This window comes from Brassica rapa, unplaced genomic scaffold (genome assembly GCF_000309985.2).
Source record: "Brassica rapa cultivar Chiifu-401-42 unplaced genomic scaffold, CAAS_Brap_v3.01 Scaffold0684, whole genome shotgun sequence".
NCBI lineage: Eukaryota > Viridiplantae > Streptophyta > Magnoliopsida > Brassicales > Brassicaceae > Brassica > Brassica rapa.
Genome location: NW_022610624.1, coordinates 1 through 16,363, shown reverse-complemented (window position 1 = coordinate 16,363; position 16,363 = coordinate 1). Strand labels below are relative to the sequence as shown.

The 16,363-nt window shown below is 76.5% G+C and overlaps 1 protein-coding gene across 1 annotated transcript; it reads left to right on the top strand.

Moving 5' to 3' along the window:
- Window positions 1–13,416: 13,416 nt before the first annotated feature.
- Window positions 13,417–16,309, top strand: LOC117130816 (collagen alpha-1(I) chain-like; the record flags this gene model as incomplete). Its single annotated transcript, XM_033283442.1, has 2 exons — window positions 13,417–14,553; window positions 15,185–16,309. Coding segments are annotated over 2 exons (2,262 nt in total), but the record flags the coding sequence as incomplete, so codon positions are not given.
- Between the last annotated feature and the right edge of the window lie 54 nt (window positions 16,310–16,363).

Here is a 16,363-nt window from a genome sequence, read left to right as displayed (position 1 = left end):
GGGGGCCGGCAGCACACGCAGGACGGCCGGCAGGACACACAGGACGGCCGGCAGCACACAAAGGACGGCCGGGGCCGGCCGGCAGGACACAGAGGACGGCCGGGGCCGGCCGGCAGCACACGCAGGACGGCCGGCAGGACACGCAGGACGGCCGGCAGCACACCGCGGGCCCGGCCCGGGCGGGCCGGGGCCGGGGGCCGGCAGGGCACACAGGACGGCCGGCAGCACACACAGGACGGCCGGCAGCACACGCAGGACGGCCCGGCAGCACACGCAGGACGGCCGGGGCGGGCGCGGGGCGGGGCCGCAGGCACACAGGACGGCCGGCAGCACACACAGGACGGCCGGCAGCACACGCAGGACGGCCGGCAGCACACGCAGGACGGCCGGGGCGGGCGGGGGCCGGCAGCACACGCAGGACGGCCGGCAGGACACACAGGAACGGCCGGCAGCACACAAAGGACGGCCGGGGCCGGCCGGCAGGACACAGGGACGCCGGGGCCGGGCGGCCGGCAGCACACACAGGGCGGCCGGCAGCACACGCAGGACGGCCGGGCCGGGCCGGGAGCACACACAGACGGGCCGGGGACGGAGCCGGGACGGAGCCGGGACGGAGCCGGGGACGGAACGCAGAGCAGCAGGCGGCCACACAGAGCAGCAGGCGGGCCCGGCCCGGGGACGGGCCGGGGACGGAGCCGGGACGGAACGAGGCAGCAGCAGGCGGACCACACAGAGCAGCAGGCGGGCCCGGCCCCGGGACGGGCCGGGACGGAGCGGGGACGGAACGCAGAGCAGCAGGCGGACCACACAGAGCAGCAGGCGGGCCCGGCCGGGGACGGGCCGGGGACGGAGCCGGGACGGAGCCGGGGACGGAACGCAGAGCAGCAGCAGGCGGACCACACAGAGCAGCAGGCGGGCCCGGCCCGGGGACGGGCCGGGGACGGAGGGGACAACGGAGGCACCAGGGCAGGACACAGAGCAGCACGCGGGCCCGGCCCGGGACGGAGCCGGGACGGAGCGGGACAGAAGCGCGAGGGGGGGGACGGGACGGGCCAAGGCAGGCGGAGGAGGCCAAGGAGGACGGAGGCGGGGCCGCAGCCAACCAAGGGGAACAGCCGGAGGGGGAACAGGGCCGAGGAGCGGAGGCCAAGCGGACGGAGGGCAAGCGGACGGAAGGGGAGGAAGGAACGCGGAAGGCGCCCGCAGGAGGCGGGGCCGAGACGGGGGCACAGGCGGGCGGCAGGGCAGCGGCCAAGCGGAAACAGGAGGGGGAGAGGGAAGGGCACCAAGGAAAAGCGCGAACCGCCGACGGGAGCGGCGGAGAGACGGGGGGGGGGCGGGGAGGGGGAGGAACAGGGAGGGGAAAGGGGGAGGGGCGAAGCGGAGCGACAAAGGGCGGAAGCGCAGGGGAGCGGGGCAGCAAGGCCACGCGGCCACGGACAAGACCCCGGCGCGGAGGGAAGGCGGCGGCAAAGGAGGCGACCCGCCACGCGGGGAAGGAGAAGGCAAGGCGGGCCGAACGGGGCGGCCACCGAACGGACGGAGCCAACGACACGGGCCGGGGGAGCCGAAGCGCCGACGGAGGGGCGGCAAGCGGGCGGCGGGCGCAGGCGGCGCGGCGAGCCCGGAGGCGGACGGAGAGGCGGGCAGGCAGAAGCCAGCGCACGGAGCGGCGCGCCACGGCGGGGCAACCAAGCGCGCAGGACCAAGGGGGCGAAGCAACGGGGCCGCGCGGACGAGGGGGAAGGACGAGGGCGACGCGGGCAGCAGGGGGGAAAACGAACCGGGCGCACGACGGGGCGAAACCCAGCGCACGGGCCCGAGGGGGGGGAACAAGCCAACACGGGGGAAGGCGGCGGCACAAGGAGAGGAAGAGCCGACAGCGAAGGAGCAAAAAGCAACGGCGCGAGGAACGCGGGGCGGCCACAAGCCAGGGAGCCCCGGGGAACGGGGCGGACACCGCGAGCGGCAAAGGCCGAAGGGCGAAAGGAGCGAGAGGCCACGCGGGCACGGGGCGGAGGCGGACGGAAAAGCAGAAGCAAACGAGCGGGACCCGGGGCCACACGAGAGGGCGGGGCGCGGGAGCGCAGCGGAGGACACCGGCGGGAGCGGGAACAGAGGGGCCGCCCAGCCAAACGCCCCACCGGACAAGGGCCGCCGCCCGGAGCGACCCGCCGAAGCGAGGCGGGGGGCGAAAAGAAGGGGGGACCCCGCCGCCGAGGCACGAGGAAGGAAAAGAACGGAAAAGGAGGGGAGGCACGGGCGCCGGAGCGCCCACGGAGGCGACACCGCGCAAGGCAGGGCACAAAGGCGGACGAGAGGCAAGCGCAACAGGGGCGGCGGGCCCGCGGAGGCGGCCAAGCCCGGGCCCGGGGCGGGGGCGCGGGAGAGGAGACAGGACAGGGGAAGCGCGGGAAGCCAGGCAGGCGCGGCACGAAGGAGAGGACGAGGCAGGGGGCGACCGGAAGAGAGGCAGAGGGACGCCCGCCGGGGACCCGCGCGGGGGAAGGGCGGCACGGGGACAGGCAGAGCACGGGGCAGAAAGCACAGGGCGGGAGCAGCCGCAGGGACCAGCGCAAGGCGGGGGGGGGAAGGAAACAGGCGGAGGCCCCGGGGCCGGACCAGGGCGGAGGGGGCGGGGCGACGCCCGGGGAAAGCGCCCGAAAGAGCCGGGCCCAGGCCGGCGGCCCCGGCCGACACGAGGCGGGCCGCGCGCGCCACGGAGAGCAGCGCAAGCAGCCCGCCAACAGGCGACGGGGGGCGGAACGGGGACCCCCGAGCCCAGCCCGCAGAGCCAAGCCGGGCCCGAAGGGACGGAGCCAGGGGGCCGACGGCCCGGGCCGACAGGGGGCCAGCGACCAGAGGCGGGGCACCGGGGAGACCGGAGGCGAGGGAGGAGGACGACCGGGCGGGAGCGGCACGCGGGCCGCCGGAGGGGCAAGGGCCGCCGGGAAGGCACCGGACACCACGCGACGGGCGGGGCGCGGCCAGCCGCGGGACCCGACCGCCGGCGGAGCCGGGGCCAGGGGGGCAGGCGGGGAAACAGAAAAGAGAACGCGGGCCGGAAGGCCCGCCGACGGCGCCGGACGCCCGAACGGGGCCGGCAACCGCCACGGCCCGGGCCGGAAGGGGAACCGGAGCCCCGGGCGAAGGGCGCGCAGAAGCGCGAGCAGACGGGGGCCCCCGACGCGGAGGAGCGACGAACCCAGGGGCAAAGGCCGGGCACAGGGAACCGGGCCCCGCGGCGGCCGGCAAAGGGCGCAGGGGAAGAGGGGCGACGACCACCAAGAGCGGCACCGACGGCCGCGCCGCCCGGGCGCGCGCCCGAGGGGGGGCAGCGACCGCCGCGCCCGCCGACGCAGCGAGGCCGGGCGCGGGCCCGACGGCCGGGGAGAGGGCGCGCGCGGCAGCGCCAGCCAGGGGCGGGGCGAGGGGAGGCGGCAGGGGAGGACACACGCCGGAGCGGAGGGCGACGGCCAGGACCACCGGCCGGCGGGCGGAAGCGACCAACACCCGGGGGGGCGAGGGAGCGCGCAGGGGGCACCGGAACCGGCGGCCGGGGCAGCCCGCAGCGCCAGGGCGGCGGACCAAAAAGGGCCCACGGGAGCGCGCGAGGCCGGGGAGGGCGCAACAAAGCAGCCACCCCGGCCGACCGAGGGAAAGGGGGAGAAGAGGGCGAGGACAGGGCGGCCCCGAGGCCGCGAAGCAGGGGCGGGACCCGAGAGAACGCGGGGCCGAGCGCCAGCGAGCCGGAGGGAAACGGCGGAGGGAACCAGCGACGAGAGGGGGCGAGGAGGCGGGCGCCCCGAGACCCAAGGCAGGACGAACGAGGGGCACGGCAGGAGCGCGGCGGGCCGCCACCAGAGGGGCCGCGGGCGGCGCCCCGCGCAGGCAGAGGGCACCAGCGGGCGGGCCCGACAGGCAGGCGCACACGCGAACCCGGCGCAGAAAGCAAGGCGGGCGGCGGGGCACCCGGGAGGGAGCCAGCCAAGCAGCGGCCGGGCGCCGGACGGGGGACGCACCCGGGGACGCGCACACAGGGCAGACGCCGGGGGCCGGGGGGCAAGACGGGCGAAGGGGGAGCCCACAGGCCGACGCCCGGAGCACGCAGAGGCCGAGGCACGCCGGGAGGCGCGGGCGGCAGACCACGAGGAAGGCAGCGACGGCGCCACGGGCGGAACAAAAGCCCGGGCGGAGGGCACCACCGGAAGCCGCGGCGGGCCACGCCCCGAAGCGAGCGGCGGACCGGAGGGCGCCGGGCCGCAGCCGACCAGGACGCAGCGCCGGCCCCCAGCCGCGGCCCGCCGACAAGGGCAAGCACGCGGGGACGCGCGGGGCAAAGGCCGGGGCAGCGGGACCGCGCGCGGGACGGGGGCGCGAGCGGGCGCGCGCCCAGAGGGAGCCGGGGACGGAAGGGACCGCCCGAGGGGGGCGGCAGGCCCAAACAACCCGACGCGGAGACAGCGCCGCGGGGGCGACAGGGGCCGGGCACGACGGGGCGCGCACCCGCGCGGGCGCCCCGGGCCAGGGAACGGGGGCCCGGGCCGGCGCGGAGGACGCGGCGCCAGACGACAAGGCGAACGCCGAAGACGGCCGAGGGGCAAGCGGGGCGCGGCCCGGGGCGCGCGCCGGGACGAAGGGAAGCCGGGGAGGGCGGGGCCGCCGCGGAGGGAGAGGCGGAAACGCAGCGGGGGAGCCCGCCGGACCGGGGGGCGCGGGAGGACGGGGGCAGCAAGAGCGGGGGGACCGGAACGGCGGACGAGAGGACGAGAAGGAAAGGCACCACCGCAGGGCAAGACGCGCCGGACGGCCGGAGCGCGGAGGGGGCCAACCGCGGGCGGGAACACACGGGAGAGCAGCGGCCGGCCCAGAGCCGCGAGAGGAGGGGGGGACGACGAGGGGGGACACCCAGGCAGACGGGCCCGCGGCCAGAAGGCGGGGGGCGCAACGGGCGGGCAAAGACGCGAGGGGGCACGGGAGGCGGCAAGGCACACCAAGGAGCGCAGGGCGCGACGGGCGGCAGCGAGGCGAGAGCCGAGAGAGCCGGGGCCGAGAGGCGGGGAGACGGGACAGGGCAGCACGGCGGCCGAACAAACACCGGCGCCGGGGGGCGAAAGCAGGCGGGAGGGGCAGGGGCCGGGACACGGGGCGGGCCGGGGGGGGGAGAGCCGGAAGCGAGGCGGACGAGCCAACCAAAACGGAAGGCGGGGCCAAGGAGGAACGCAGAACCACGGAAGCAGCAGGCACAGGAAGAAACCGGCCGACCGAGAGGGAGGGGCAGCGGGCGCAGGGCGGGCGGGGGCCAGGGGACGACAAGGAGCCGGCCGCAGGGGCACCGACGGAAACCGGGGACGACGGCGCCGGCCGCGAAAGGAGAAGGGGAGGGGACGGCGCGCGACGGCGCAGACGGCGAACCACCCACGGCGCCGCGAGCCGAACACGGCACCGGAGCAGGCAAGCGGGAGGAGCGACGGGGGGGGGACAAAGGGCAGGGACGGAGGCAACGCGAGCGGAGGACGCGCGCGGACGAGGAAGGCCGCGGGGAAGACCAACAAGGGCAAGGAGCGAGCCCCAGCACGAGGAAAGGGCAAAGAGGACCCGGGCCGGGCGGCCAAGGGGGAACGCGGGGAAGACAGCAGGGGAGCGCGCGGGCGGCCCAGAACAGCGAAGGGCAGCACAGACCGGGGAGGGCCGCAAACGGCCGGGGCCGAAACGGCCAGAGGCCCGCGAAGAAGCCGGCCGGGAAGGGAGGCCGCCACGGAGCGAGGGAGCAGGCGGAGGGCGCGGGCGGGAACGGAAGGAACCAGACAAAGCGCGCCACCAACGAAGAACGGCCAGGCACCACCACCCAGAGAAGCAAGAAAGAGCGCGCAGGCGGGCAAGCCGGACGAGGGCGGGACCGGGGAAGGGCCCCGGGGGAGGCAAAGGAAGCCGCAGGCGCCACGCCGGGGGGGGCCCGGCCGGCAAGGCCGGGAAGGGGCAGCCGGGCGACCAGACGCCCCCCGGAACCCAAAAACGGGGAGGGCGCAGAAGGGGCCAGCGGAGGCCGAAAAGCAACAGCCGCGGAGCCCGGGGCGGCAGCGGGGAGGGGGAGACGAGGACGGGAGCGGAGCGGCGGCGAGCCCCCAACGGGCGGGCGGGAGGAAGGAAAACAGCCGGGGCAAAGGCGGGCGCAGGGGGCGGCGGGCAGAAAGCCAAGAAGGGCACCGCGGACGAGGAAAGACGAAGGCCCCCGACGGGCCCGGGGAAGCAGGACGCCGAGCCCGAAGGCCAACACAAGAGGAGCGAAAGCCGAGGAGGGGAGCCCAGGCGAAGGGAGACAGAGCGGAGGCGGGCGGGGAGCACGCGAAGGGCGGCAAAGGAACAGCGCCGGAGGCACGACCCGGCCAGGGAAGGCCAGGAGCGGAGCGCCGACAGAAGAGACAAGCCGACCGGGGCGCACCAAAGGCGGACCGGGCGACCCAGCCCAAGGGGCAACGACGAGCGGGGGAACGGCAACAACGGAAAGAGACGCGAGGGGAGCGGGAAGGACCGCGGCGGCGGGCACCAGACGGGCCCGCCAAGGGAGCCGCGGGAAGGGAGGGAGAGGGGACGCAGGCCAAGGACCAGACGCAAAGAGCCCGGAGGGGAGGAGGGCACGACCGCCCCGGGGCAGGAGGGGGAAGGGCGCGCCGGCGGCCGGCCGGGGAGGGGGGAGCCGGGGCGCAGGCGCCCGCGCCGGAAGCGAACCCGAAGGCGCCGGCACCCGGGACCACCAGGGGAGGCCACGAGCCGACCAGCGAAAGGGGAGAGGGCAGAAAGGGGAAGGAGGCGGCGCCAGCACGAAGGCCAGGCGAGCCGGCGAGGGAGCAGGAAGCAGCAGAGCAACGGGCAGAGCCCGCGGCGACCGGGGAGCGAAGAAAGGCAGCCCGGCCAGAAGGCGGGGGGGGGGCACGGAGGAGCGCGAGAAGGACGACGGGGAGCCGAGGAGGAGGGACCAGCAAACAAACGAGAACGGAGGGAAGGAGCCAGGCGCAGGGGCACAGGCGGAAGGCGGGCAGACGGACACAGGCAGGGCGGAAGCGGGAGACAAGCAGAGGACGACGGGCAGGAGCAACCAGGGAGCAGGCAGAAAGCAGGACAAGACCACGGCAGAGGCCCGCAAACACAAGGAAAGGGGGAACAGACGCAGACGGGACCGGCAGCGGGGGCCGGAGACAAACGGGCGGAGCGGACAGAAGGGCGGCGGGGCACCGCCAGAAGAGGGCCGCAACCGAGAGCGCAGCAAACAGCGGAGGCACCGGGGCGAACAAGGCAGAAACGAGGCAAAGACGCAAGGAGCACAAGGGCCGGCGGAGGGGGCACGACGGCCCCACCGAAGGAGAGGCCGCAAACAACAGGGGAAGCAAAGCGGAACAAGGCCGGCCAGAGAGGGACGCAACACAGGCCCCGGAGCAGGGCAACAAGCAGAAAACGAGGCGAGGGAAGAAACGGAGGAGGAGAGGGGGCGGGAGGGGGGGCGCGAGCACAGAGCCGACAAACACGAGCGAGCCAAGCACCACGCAGACGCCGAAGGGGCAGGGCCCCGCGAACAGCAAGCGGGCCAACCACGCGGGAGAGGGAAGCAAAAAAGCAACGGGAAGACGGAGGAAACCAGGCCAAGACCAGGCAAGCGCGAAAAGGGGAAGGCAGGGGCAAAACGGGCCACCGGAAAAGGCGCCGGAAAAGGGCCCGGAAAAGGCACCGGGGACAAGCCGGCCAGCGACCGCAACCCAGCCCGCGAGAGGGGGACCGAACAGGCCAACACGACGGACCCGAACCGGGCGGGGACGGGGGGAGGAGGCGCAAGAGAGGGCCGACCCCGGAGAGAGACAAAACGCGGGGGCAGGCGGGCACCAACAGACAGGGAGGGGGGCCGGGAGGAGGGGAAGGGAAAAAAAAAAAGACGGCGAAGGGGAAGCGGAGGGGGCAGGCGGCAGAAGGAGGGGAAAGCGAGGGGCGGGGAAAGGGGCAGAAAGGGCGGGGGCGGCGAACCAGGGCGGGGGCAGGCGACAAAGGGCGGAGGGGCGGGGGCGAGACGGAGGGCGACAGCAACGGGGGAGCAACACGGGACAGCCGAAACGCGGGGGGGACAGAGGGGGGAGGGGCCGGGCAGAAAACGGGCGGCAAAAAGAGGAAGGGGGCAGGGGGGGCGGCGCGGGGAGGGGGCGGGCCGGGGGGAGGGGCCCACGGCCGGGGGGGGGGGGCCGGCAGGGCACACAGGACGGCCGGCAGCACACACAGGACGGCCGGCAGCACACGCAGGACGGCCGGGGCGGGCCGGGGGGGCCGGGGGCCGGCAGGGCACACAGGACGGCCGGCAGCACACGCAGGACGGCCGGCAGGACACGCAGGACGGCCGGCAGCACACGCGGGCCCGGCCCGGGGGCCGGGGGGGCCGGGGGCCGGCAGGGCACACAGGACGGCCGGCAGCACACACAGGACGGCCGGCAGCACACGCAGGACGGCCGGCAGCACACGCAGGACGGCCGGGGCGGGCCGGGGGGGCCGGGGGCCGGCAGGGCACACAGGACGGCCGGCAGCACACACAGGACGGCCGGCAGCACACGCAGGACGGCCGGCAGCACACGCAGGACGGCCGGGGCGGGCCGGGGGGGCCGGGGGCCGGCAGCACACGCAGGACGGCCGGCAGGACACACAGGACGGCCGGCAGCACACAAAGGACGGCCGGGGCCGGCCGGCAGGACACAGAGGACGGCCGGGGCCGGCCGGCAGCACACGCAGGACGGCCGGCAGGACACGCAGGACGGCCGGCAGCACACGCGGGCCCGGCCCGGGGCGGGCCGGGGGGGCCGGGGGGCCGGCAGGGCACACAGGACGGCCGGCAGCACACACAGGACGGCCGGCAGCACACGCAGGACGGCCGGCAGCACACGCAGGACGGCCGGGGCGGGCCGGGGGGGCCGGGGGGCCGGCAGGGCACACAGGACGGCCGGCAGCACACACAGGACGGCCGGCAGCACACGCAGGACGGCCGGCAGCACACGCAGGACGGCCGGGGCGGGCCGGGGGGCCGGCAGCACACGCAGGACGGCCGGCAGGACACACAGGACGGCCGGCAGCACACAAAGGACGGCCGGGGCCGGCCGGCAGGACACAGAGGACGGCCGGGGCCGGCCGGCAGCACACACAGGGCGGCCGGCAGCACACGCAGGACGGCCGGGCCGGGCCGGGAGCACACACAGACGGGCCGGGGACGGAGCCGGGACGGAGCCGGGACGGAGCCGGGGACGGAACGCAGAGCAGCAGGCGGGCCACACAGAGCAGCAGGCGGGCCCGGCCCGGGGACGGGCCGGGGACGGAGCCGGGGACGGAACGCAGAGCAGCAGCAGGCGGACCACACAGAGCAGCAGGCGGGCCCGGCCCGGGGACGGGCCGGGGACGGAGCCGGGGACGGAACGCAGAGCAGCAGGCGGACCACACAGAGCAGCAGGCGGGCCCGGCCGGGGACGGGCCGGGGACGGAGCCGGGACGGAGCCGGGGACGGAACGCAGAGCAGCAGCAGGCGGACCACACAGAGCAGCAGGCGGGCCCGGCCCGGGGACGGGCCGGGGACGGAGGGGGACAACGGAGGCACCAGGGCAGGACACAGAGCAGCACGCGGGCCCGGCCCGGGGACGGAGCCGGGGACGGAGCGGGACAGAAGCGCGAGGGGGAGGGACGGGACGGGCCAAGGCAGGCGGAGGAGGCCAAGGAGGACGGAGGCGGGGCCAGCAGCCAACCAAGGGGAACAGGGGCCGGAGGGGGAACAGGGGCCGGGGGAGGAGCGAGGCCAAGCGGACGGAGGGGCAAGCGGACGGAAGGGAGGAAGGAACGCGGGGGGGGGGAAGGCGCCCGGCAGGAGGCGGGGGCCGAGACGGGGGCACAGGCGGGCGGCAGGGCAGCGGCCAAGCGGAAACAGGAGGGGGAGAGGGAAGGGCACCAAGGAAAAAGCGCGAACCGCCGACGGGAGCGGCGGAGAGACGGGAAGGGGGGGGGGCGGGGGAACGGGGGGGAGGAACAGGGGAGGGGAAAGGGGGAGGGGCGAAGCGGAGCGACAAAGGGCGGAAGCGCAGGGGAGCGGGGCAGCAAGGCCACGCGGCCACGGACAAGACCCCGGCGCGGAGGGAAGGCGGCGGCAAAGGAGGCGACCCGCCACGCGGGGGAAGGAGAAGGCAAGGCGGGCCGAACGGGGCGGCCACCGAACGGACGGAGCCAACGACACGGGCCGGGGGAGCCGAAGCGCCGACGGAGGGGCGGCAAGCGGGCGGCGGGCGCAGGCGGCGCGGCGAGCCCGGAGGCGGACGGAGAGGCGGGCAGGCAGAAGCCAGCGCACGGAGCGGCGCGCCACGGGCGGGGCAACCAAGCGCGAGGACCAAGGGGGCGAAGCAACGGGGCCGCGCGGACGAGGGGAAGGACGAGGGCGACGCGGGCAGCAGGAGGGGAAAACGAACCGGGCGCACGACGGGCGAAACCCAGCGCACGGGCCCGAGGGGGGGGAACAAGCCAACACGGGGGAAGGCGGCGGCACAAGGAGAGGAAGAGCCGACAGCGAAGGAGCAAAAAGCAACGGCGCGAGGAACGCGGGGCGGCCACAAGCCAGGGAGCCCGGGGGAACGGGGCGGACACCGCGAGCGGCAAAGGCCGAAGGGCGAAAGGAGCGAGAGGCCACGCGGGCACGGGGCGGAGGCGGACGGAAAAGCAGAAGCAAACGAGCGGGGACCCGGGGCCACACGAGAGGGCGGGGCGCGGGGAGCGCAGCGGAGGACACCGGCGGGAGCGGGAACAGAGGGGCCGCCCCAGCCAAACGCCCCACCGGACAAGGGCCGCCGCCCGGAGCGACCCGCCGAAGCGAGGCGGGGGCGAAAAGAAGGGGGGGACCCCGCCGCCGAGGCACGGAGGAAGGAAAAGAACGGGAAAAGGAGGGGAGGGCACGGGCGCCGGAGCGCCCACGGAGGCGACACCGCGCAAGGCAGGGCACAAAGGCGGACGAGAGGCAAGCGCAACAGGGGCGGCGGGCCCCGCGGAGGCGGCCAAGCCCGGGCCCGGGGCGGGGGGGCGCGGGAGAGGAGACAGGGACAGGGGAAGCGCGGGAAGCCAGGCAGGCGCGGCACGAAGGAGAGGACGAGGCAGGGGGCGACCGGAAGAGAGGCAGAGGGACGCCCGCCGGGGACCCGCGCGGGGGGAAGGGCGGCACGGGGACAGGCAGAGCACGGGGCAGAAAGCACAGGGCGGGAGCAGCCGCAGGGACCAGCGCAAGGCGGGGGGAAGGAAACAGGCGGAGGCCCCGGGGCCGGACCAGGGCGGAGGGGGCGGGGCGACGCCCGGGGAAAGCGCCCGAAAGAGCCGGGCCAGGCCGGCCCCGGCCGACACGAGGCGGGCCGCGCGCGCCACGGGAGCAGCGCAAGCAGCCCGCCAACAGGCGACGGGGGCGGAACGGGGACCCCCGAGCCCAGCCCGCAGAGCCAAGCCGGGGCCCGAAGGGACGGAGCCAGGGGGCCGACGGCCCGGGCCGACAGGGGGCCAGCGACCAGAGGCGGGGCACCGGGGAGACCGGAGGCGGGGAGGAGGACGACCGGGCGGGAGCGGCACGCGGGCCGCCGGAGGGGCAAGGGCCGCCGGGAAGGCACCGGACACCACGCGACGGGCGGGGCGCGGCCAGCCGCGGGACCCGACCGCCGGCGGAGCCGGGGCCAGGGGGGCAGGCGGGGAAACAGAAAAGAGAACGCGGGCCGGAAGGCCCGCCGACGGCGCCGGACGCCCGAACGGGGCCGGCAACCGCCACGGCCCGGGGCCGGAAGGGGAACCGGAGCCCCGGGCGAAGGGCGCGCAGAAGCGCGAGCAGACGGGGGCCCCCGACGCGGAGGAGCGACGAACCCAGGGGCAAGGGCCGGGCACAGGGAACCGGGCCCCGCGGCGGCCGGCAAAGGGCGCAGGGGAAGAGGGGCGACGACCACCAAGAGCGGCACCGACGGCCGCGCCGCCCGGGCGCGCGCCCGAGGGGGCAGCGACCGCCGCGCCCGCCGACGCAGCGAGGCCGGGCGCGGGCCCCGACGGCCGGGGAGAGGGCGCGCGCGGCAGCGCCAGCCAGGGGCGGGGCGAGGGAGGCGGCAGGGGAGGGGGACACACGCCGGAGCGGAGGGCGACGGCCAGGACCACCGGCCGGCGGGCGGAAGCGACCAACACCCGGGGGGGCGAGGGAGCGCGCAGGGGGGCACCGGAACCCGGCGGCCGGGGCAGCCCGCAGCGCCAGGGCGGCGGACCAAAAAGGGCCCACGGGGAGCGCGCGAGGCCGGGGAGGGCGCAACAAAGCAGCCACCCCGGCCGACCGAGGGAAAGGGGAGAAGAGGGCGAGGACAGGGCGGCCCCGAGGCCGCGAAGCAGGGGCGGGACCCGAGAGAACGCGGGGCCGAGCGCCAGCGAGCCGGAGGGAAACGGCGGAGGGAACCAGCGACGAGAGGGGGCGAGGAGGCGGGCGCCCCGAGACCCAAGGCAGACGAACGAGGGCACGGCAGGAGCGCGGCGGGCCGCCACCAGAGGGGCCGCGGGCGGCGCCCCGCGCAGGCAGAGGGCACCAGCGGGCGGGGCCCGACAGGCAGGCGCACACGCGAACCCGGCGCAGAAGAGCAAGGGCGGGCGGCGGGGCACCCGGGAGGGAGCCAGCCAAGCAGCGGCCGGGCGCCGGACGGGGGACGCACCCGGGGACGCGCACACAGGGCAGACGCCGGGGGCCGGGGGGCAAGACGGGCGAAGGGGGAGCCCACAGGCCGACGCCCGGAGCACGCAGAGGCCGAGGCACGCCGGGAGGCGCGGGCGGCAGACCACGAGGAAGGCAGCGACGGCGCCACGGGCGGAACAAAAGCCCGGGCGGAGGGCACCACCGGAAGCCGCGGCGGGCCACGCCCCGAAGCGAGCGGCGGACCGGAGGGCGCCGGGCCGCAGCCGACCAGGACGCAGCGCCGGCCCCCAGCCGCGGCCCGCCGACAAGGGCAAGCACGCGGGGACGCGCGGGGCAAAGGCCGGGGCAGCGGGACCGCGCGGGACGGGGCGCGAGCGGGCGCGCGCCCAGAGGGAGCCGGGGACGGAAGGGACCGCCCGAGGGGGGCGGCAGGCCCAAACAACCCGACGCGGAGACAGCGCCGCGGGGGCGACAGGGGCCGGCACGACGGGGCGCGCACCCGCGCGGGGCCCCGGGCCAGGGAACGGGGCCCGGGCCGGCGCGGAGGACGCGGCGCCAGACGACAAGGCGAACGCCGAAGACGGCCGAGGGGCAAGCGGGGCGCGGCCCGGGCGCGCGCCGGGACGAAGGGAAGCCGGGAGGGCGGGCCGCCGCGGAGGGAGAGGCGGAAACGCAGCGGGGAGCCCGCCGGACCGGGGGCGCGGGAGGACGGGGGGCAGCAAGAGCGGGGGACCGGAACGGCGGACGAGAGGACGAGAAGGAAAGGCACCACCGCAGGGCAAGACGCGCCGGACGGCCGGAGCGCGGAGGGGCCAACCGCGGGCGGGAACACACGGGAGAGCAGCGGCCGGCCCAGAGCCGCGAGAGGAGGGGGGACGACGAGGGGGACACCCAGGCAGACGGGCCCGCGGCCAGAAGGCGGGGGGCGCAACGGGCGGGCAAAGACGCGAGGGGGCACGGGAGGCGGCAAGGCACACCAAGGAGCGCAGGGCGCGACGGGCGGCAGCGAGGCGAGAGCCGAGAGAGCCGGGCCGAGAGGCGGGGAGACGGGACAGGGCAGCACGGCGGCCGAACAAACACCGGCGCCGGGGGCGAAAGCAGGCGGGGAGGGGCAGGGGCCGGGACACGGGGCGGGCCGGGGGGGGAGAGCCGGAAGCGAGGCGGACGAGCCAACCAAAACGGAAGGCGGGGCCAAGGAGGAACGCAGAACCACGGAAGCAGCAGGCACAGGAAGAAACCGGCCGACCGAGAGGGAGGGGGCAGCGGGCGCAGGGCGGGCGGGGGCCAGGGGACGACAAGGAGCCGGCCGCAGGGCACCGACGGAAACCGGGGGACGACGGCGCCGGCGCGCGAAAGGAGAGGGGGAGGGACGGCGCGCGACGGCGCAGACGGCGAACCACCCACGGCGCCGCGAGCCGAACACGGCACCGGAGCAGGCAAGCGGGAGGAGCGACGGGGCGGGGGGGACAAAGGGCAGGGACGGAGGCAACGCGAGCGGAGGACGCGCGGACGAGGAAGGCCGCGGGGAAGACCAACAAGGGCAAGGAGCGAGCCCCAGCACGAGGAAAGGGCAAAGAGGACCCGGGCCGGGCGGCCAAGGGGGAACGCGGGGAAGACAGCAGGGGAGCGCGCGGGCGGCCCAGAACAGCGAAGGGCAGCACAGACCGGGGAGGGCCGCAAACGGCCGGGGCCGAAACGGCCAGAGGCCCGCGAAGAAGCCGGCCGGGAAGGGAGGCCGCCACGGAGCGAGGGAGCAGGCGGAGGGCGCGGGCGGGAACGGAGGAACCAGACCAAGCGCGCCACCAACGAAGAACGGCCAGGCACCACCACCCAGAGAAGCAAGAAAGAGCGCGCAGGCGGGCAGCCGGACGAGGGCGGGACCGGGGAAGGGCCCCGGGGGGAGGCAAAGGAAGCCGCAGGCGCCACGCCGGGGGGGCCGGCGGCGGCAAGGCCGGGAGGGGCAGCCGGGCGACCAGACGCCCCCCGGAACCCAAAAACGGAGGGCGCAGAAGGGGCCAGCGGAGGCCGAAAAAGCAACAGCCGCGGGAGCCCGGGCGGCAGCGGGGGGGGGGAGACGAGGACGGAGCGGAGCGGCGGCGAGCCCCCAACGGGCGGGCGGGAGGAAGGAAAACAGCCGGGGCAAAGGCGGGCGCAGGGGGGGGCGGCGGGCAGAAAGCCAAGAAGGGCACCGCGGACGAGGAAAGACGAAGGCCCCGACGGGCCGGGGAAGCAGGACGGCCGAGCCCGAGGCAACACAAGAGGAGCGAAAGCCGAGGAGGGAGCCCAGGCGAAGGGAGACAGAGCGGAGGCGGCGGGGGAGGCACGCGAAGGGCGGCAAAGGAACAGCGCCGGAGGCACGACCCGGCCAGGGAAGGCCAGGAGCGGAGCGCCGACAGAAGAGACAAGCCGACCGGGCGCACCAAAGGCGGACCGGGCGACCCAGCCCAAGGGGCAACGACGAGCGGGGGAACGGCAAACAACGGAAAGAGACGCGAGGGGAGCGGGAAGGACCGCGGCGGCGGGACCAGACGGCCCGCCAAGGGAGCGGGAAGGGAGGGAGAGGGGACGCAGGCCAAGGACCAGACGCAAGAGCCGGAGGGGAGGAGGGGCACGACCGCCCCGGGGCAGAGGGGGGAAGGGGCGCGCCGGCGGCCGCCGGGGAGGGGGGAGCCGGGCGCAGGCGCCCGCGCCGGAAGCGAACCCGAAGGCGCCGGCACCCGGGACCACCAGGGGAGGCCACGAGCCGACCAGCGAAAGGGAGAGAGGGCAGAAAGGGGAAGGAGGCGGCGCCAGCAGCAAGGCCAGGCGAGCCGGCGAGGGAGCAGGAAGCAGCAGAGCAACGGGCAGAGCCCGCGGCGACCGGGGAGCGAAGAAAGGCAGCCCGGCCAGAAGCGGGGGGGGGGCACGGAGGAGCGCGAGAGGCGGACGGGGGCCGAGGAGGAGGACCAGCAAACAAACGAGAACGGAGGGAAGGAGCCAGGCGCAGGGGCACAGGCGGAAGGCGGGCAGACGGACACAGGCAGGGGGAAGCGGGAGACAAGCAGAGGACGACGGGCCAGGACAACCAGGGAGCAGGCAGAAAAGCAGGACAAGACCACGGCAGAGCCCGCAAACACACAAAGGAAAGGGGACAGACGCAGACGGGACCGGCAGCGGGGGGCGGAGACAAACGGGCGGGCGGGACAGAAGGGCGGCGGGGCACACGCCAGAAGAGGGCCGCAACCGAGAGCGCAGCAAACCGGGAGGCACCGGGGCGAACAAAGGCAGAAACGAGGCAAAGACGCAAGGAGCACAAGGCCGGCGGAGGGCACGACGGCCCCACCGAAGGAGAGGCCGCAAACAACAGGGGAAGCAAAGCGGACAAGGCCGGCCAGAGAGGGACGGCAACACAGGCCCCGAGCAGGGCAACAAGCAGAAACGAGGCGAGGGAAGAAACGGAGGAGGAGAGGGGCGGGAGGGGGGGCGGGCGAGCACAGAGCCGACAAACACGAGCGAGCCAAGCACCACGCAGACGCCGAAGGGGCAGGGCCCCGCGAACAGCAAGCGGGCCAACCACGCGGGAGAGGGAAGCAAAAAAGCAACGGGAAGACGGAGGAAACCAGGCCAAGACAGGCAAGCGCGAAAAGGGGAAGGCAGGGGCAAAACGGGCCACCGGAAAAGGCGCCG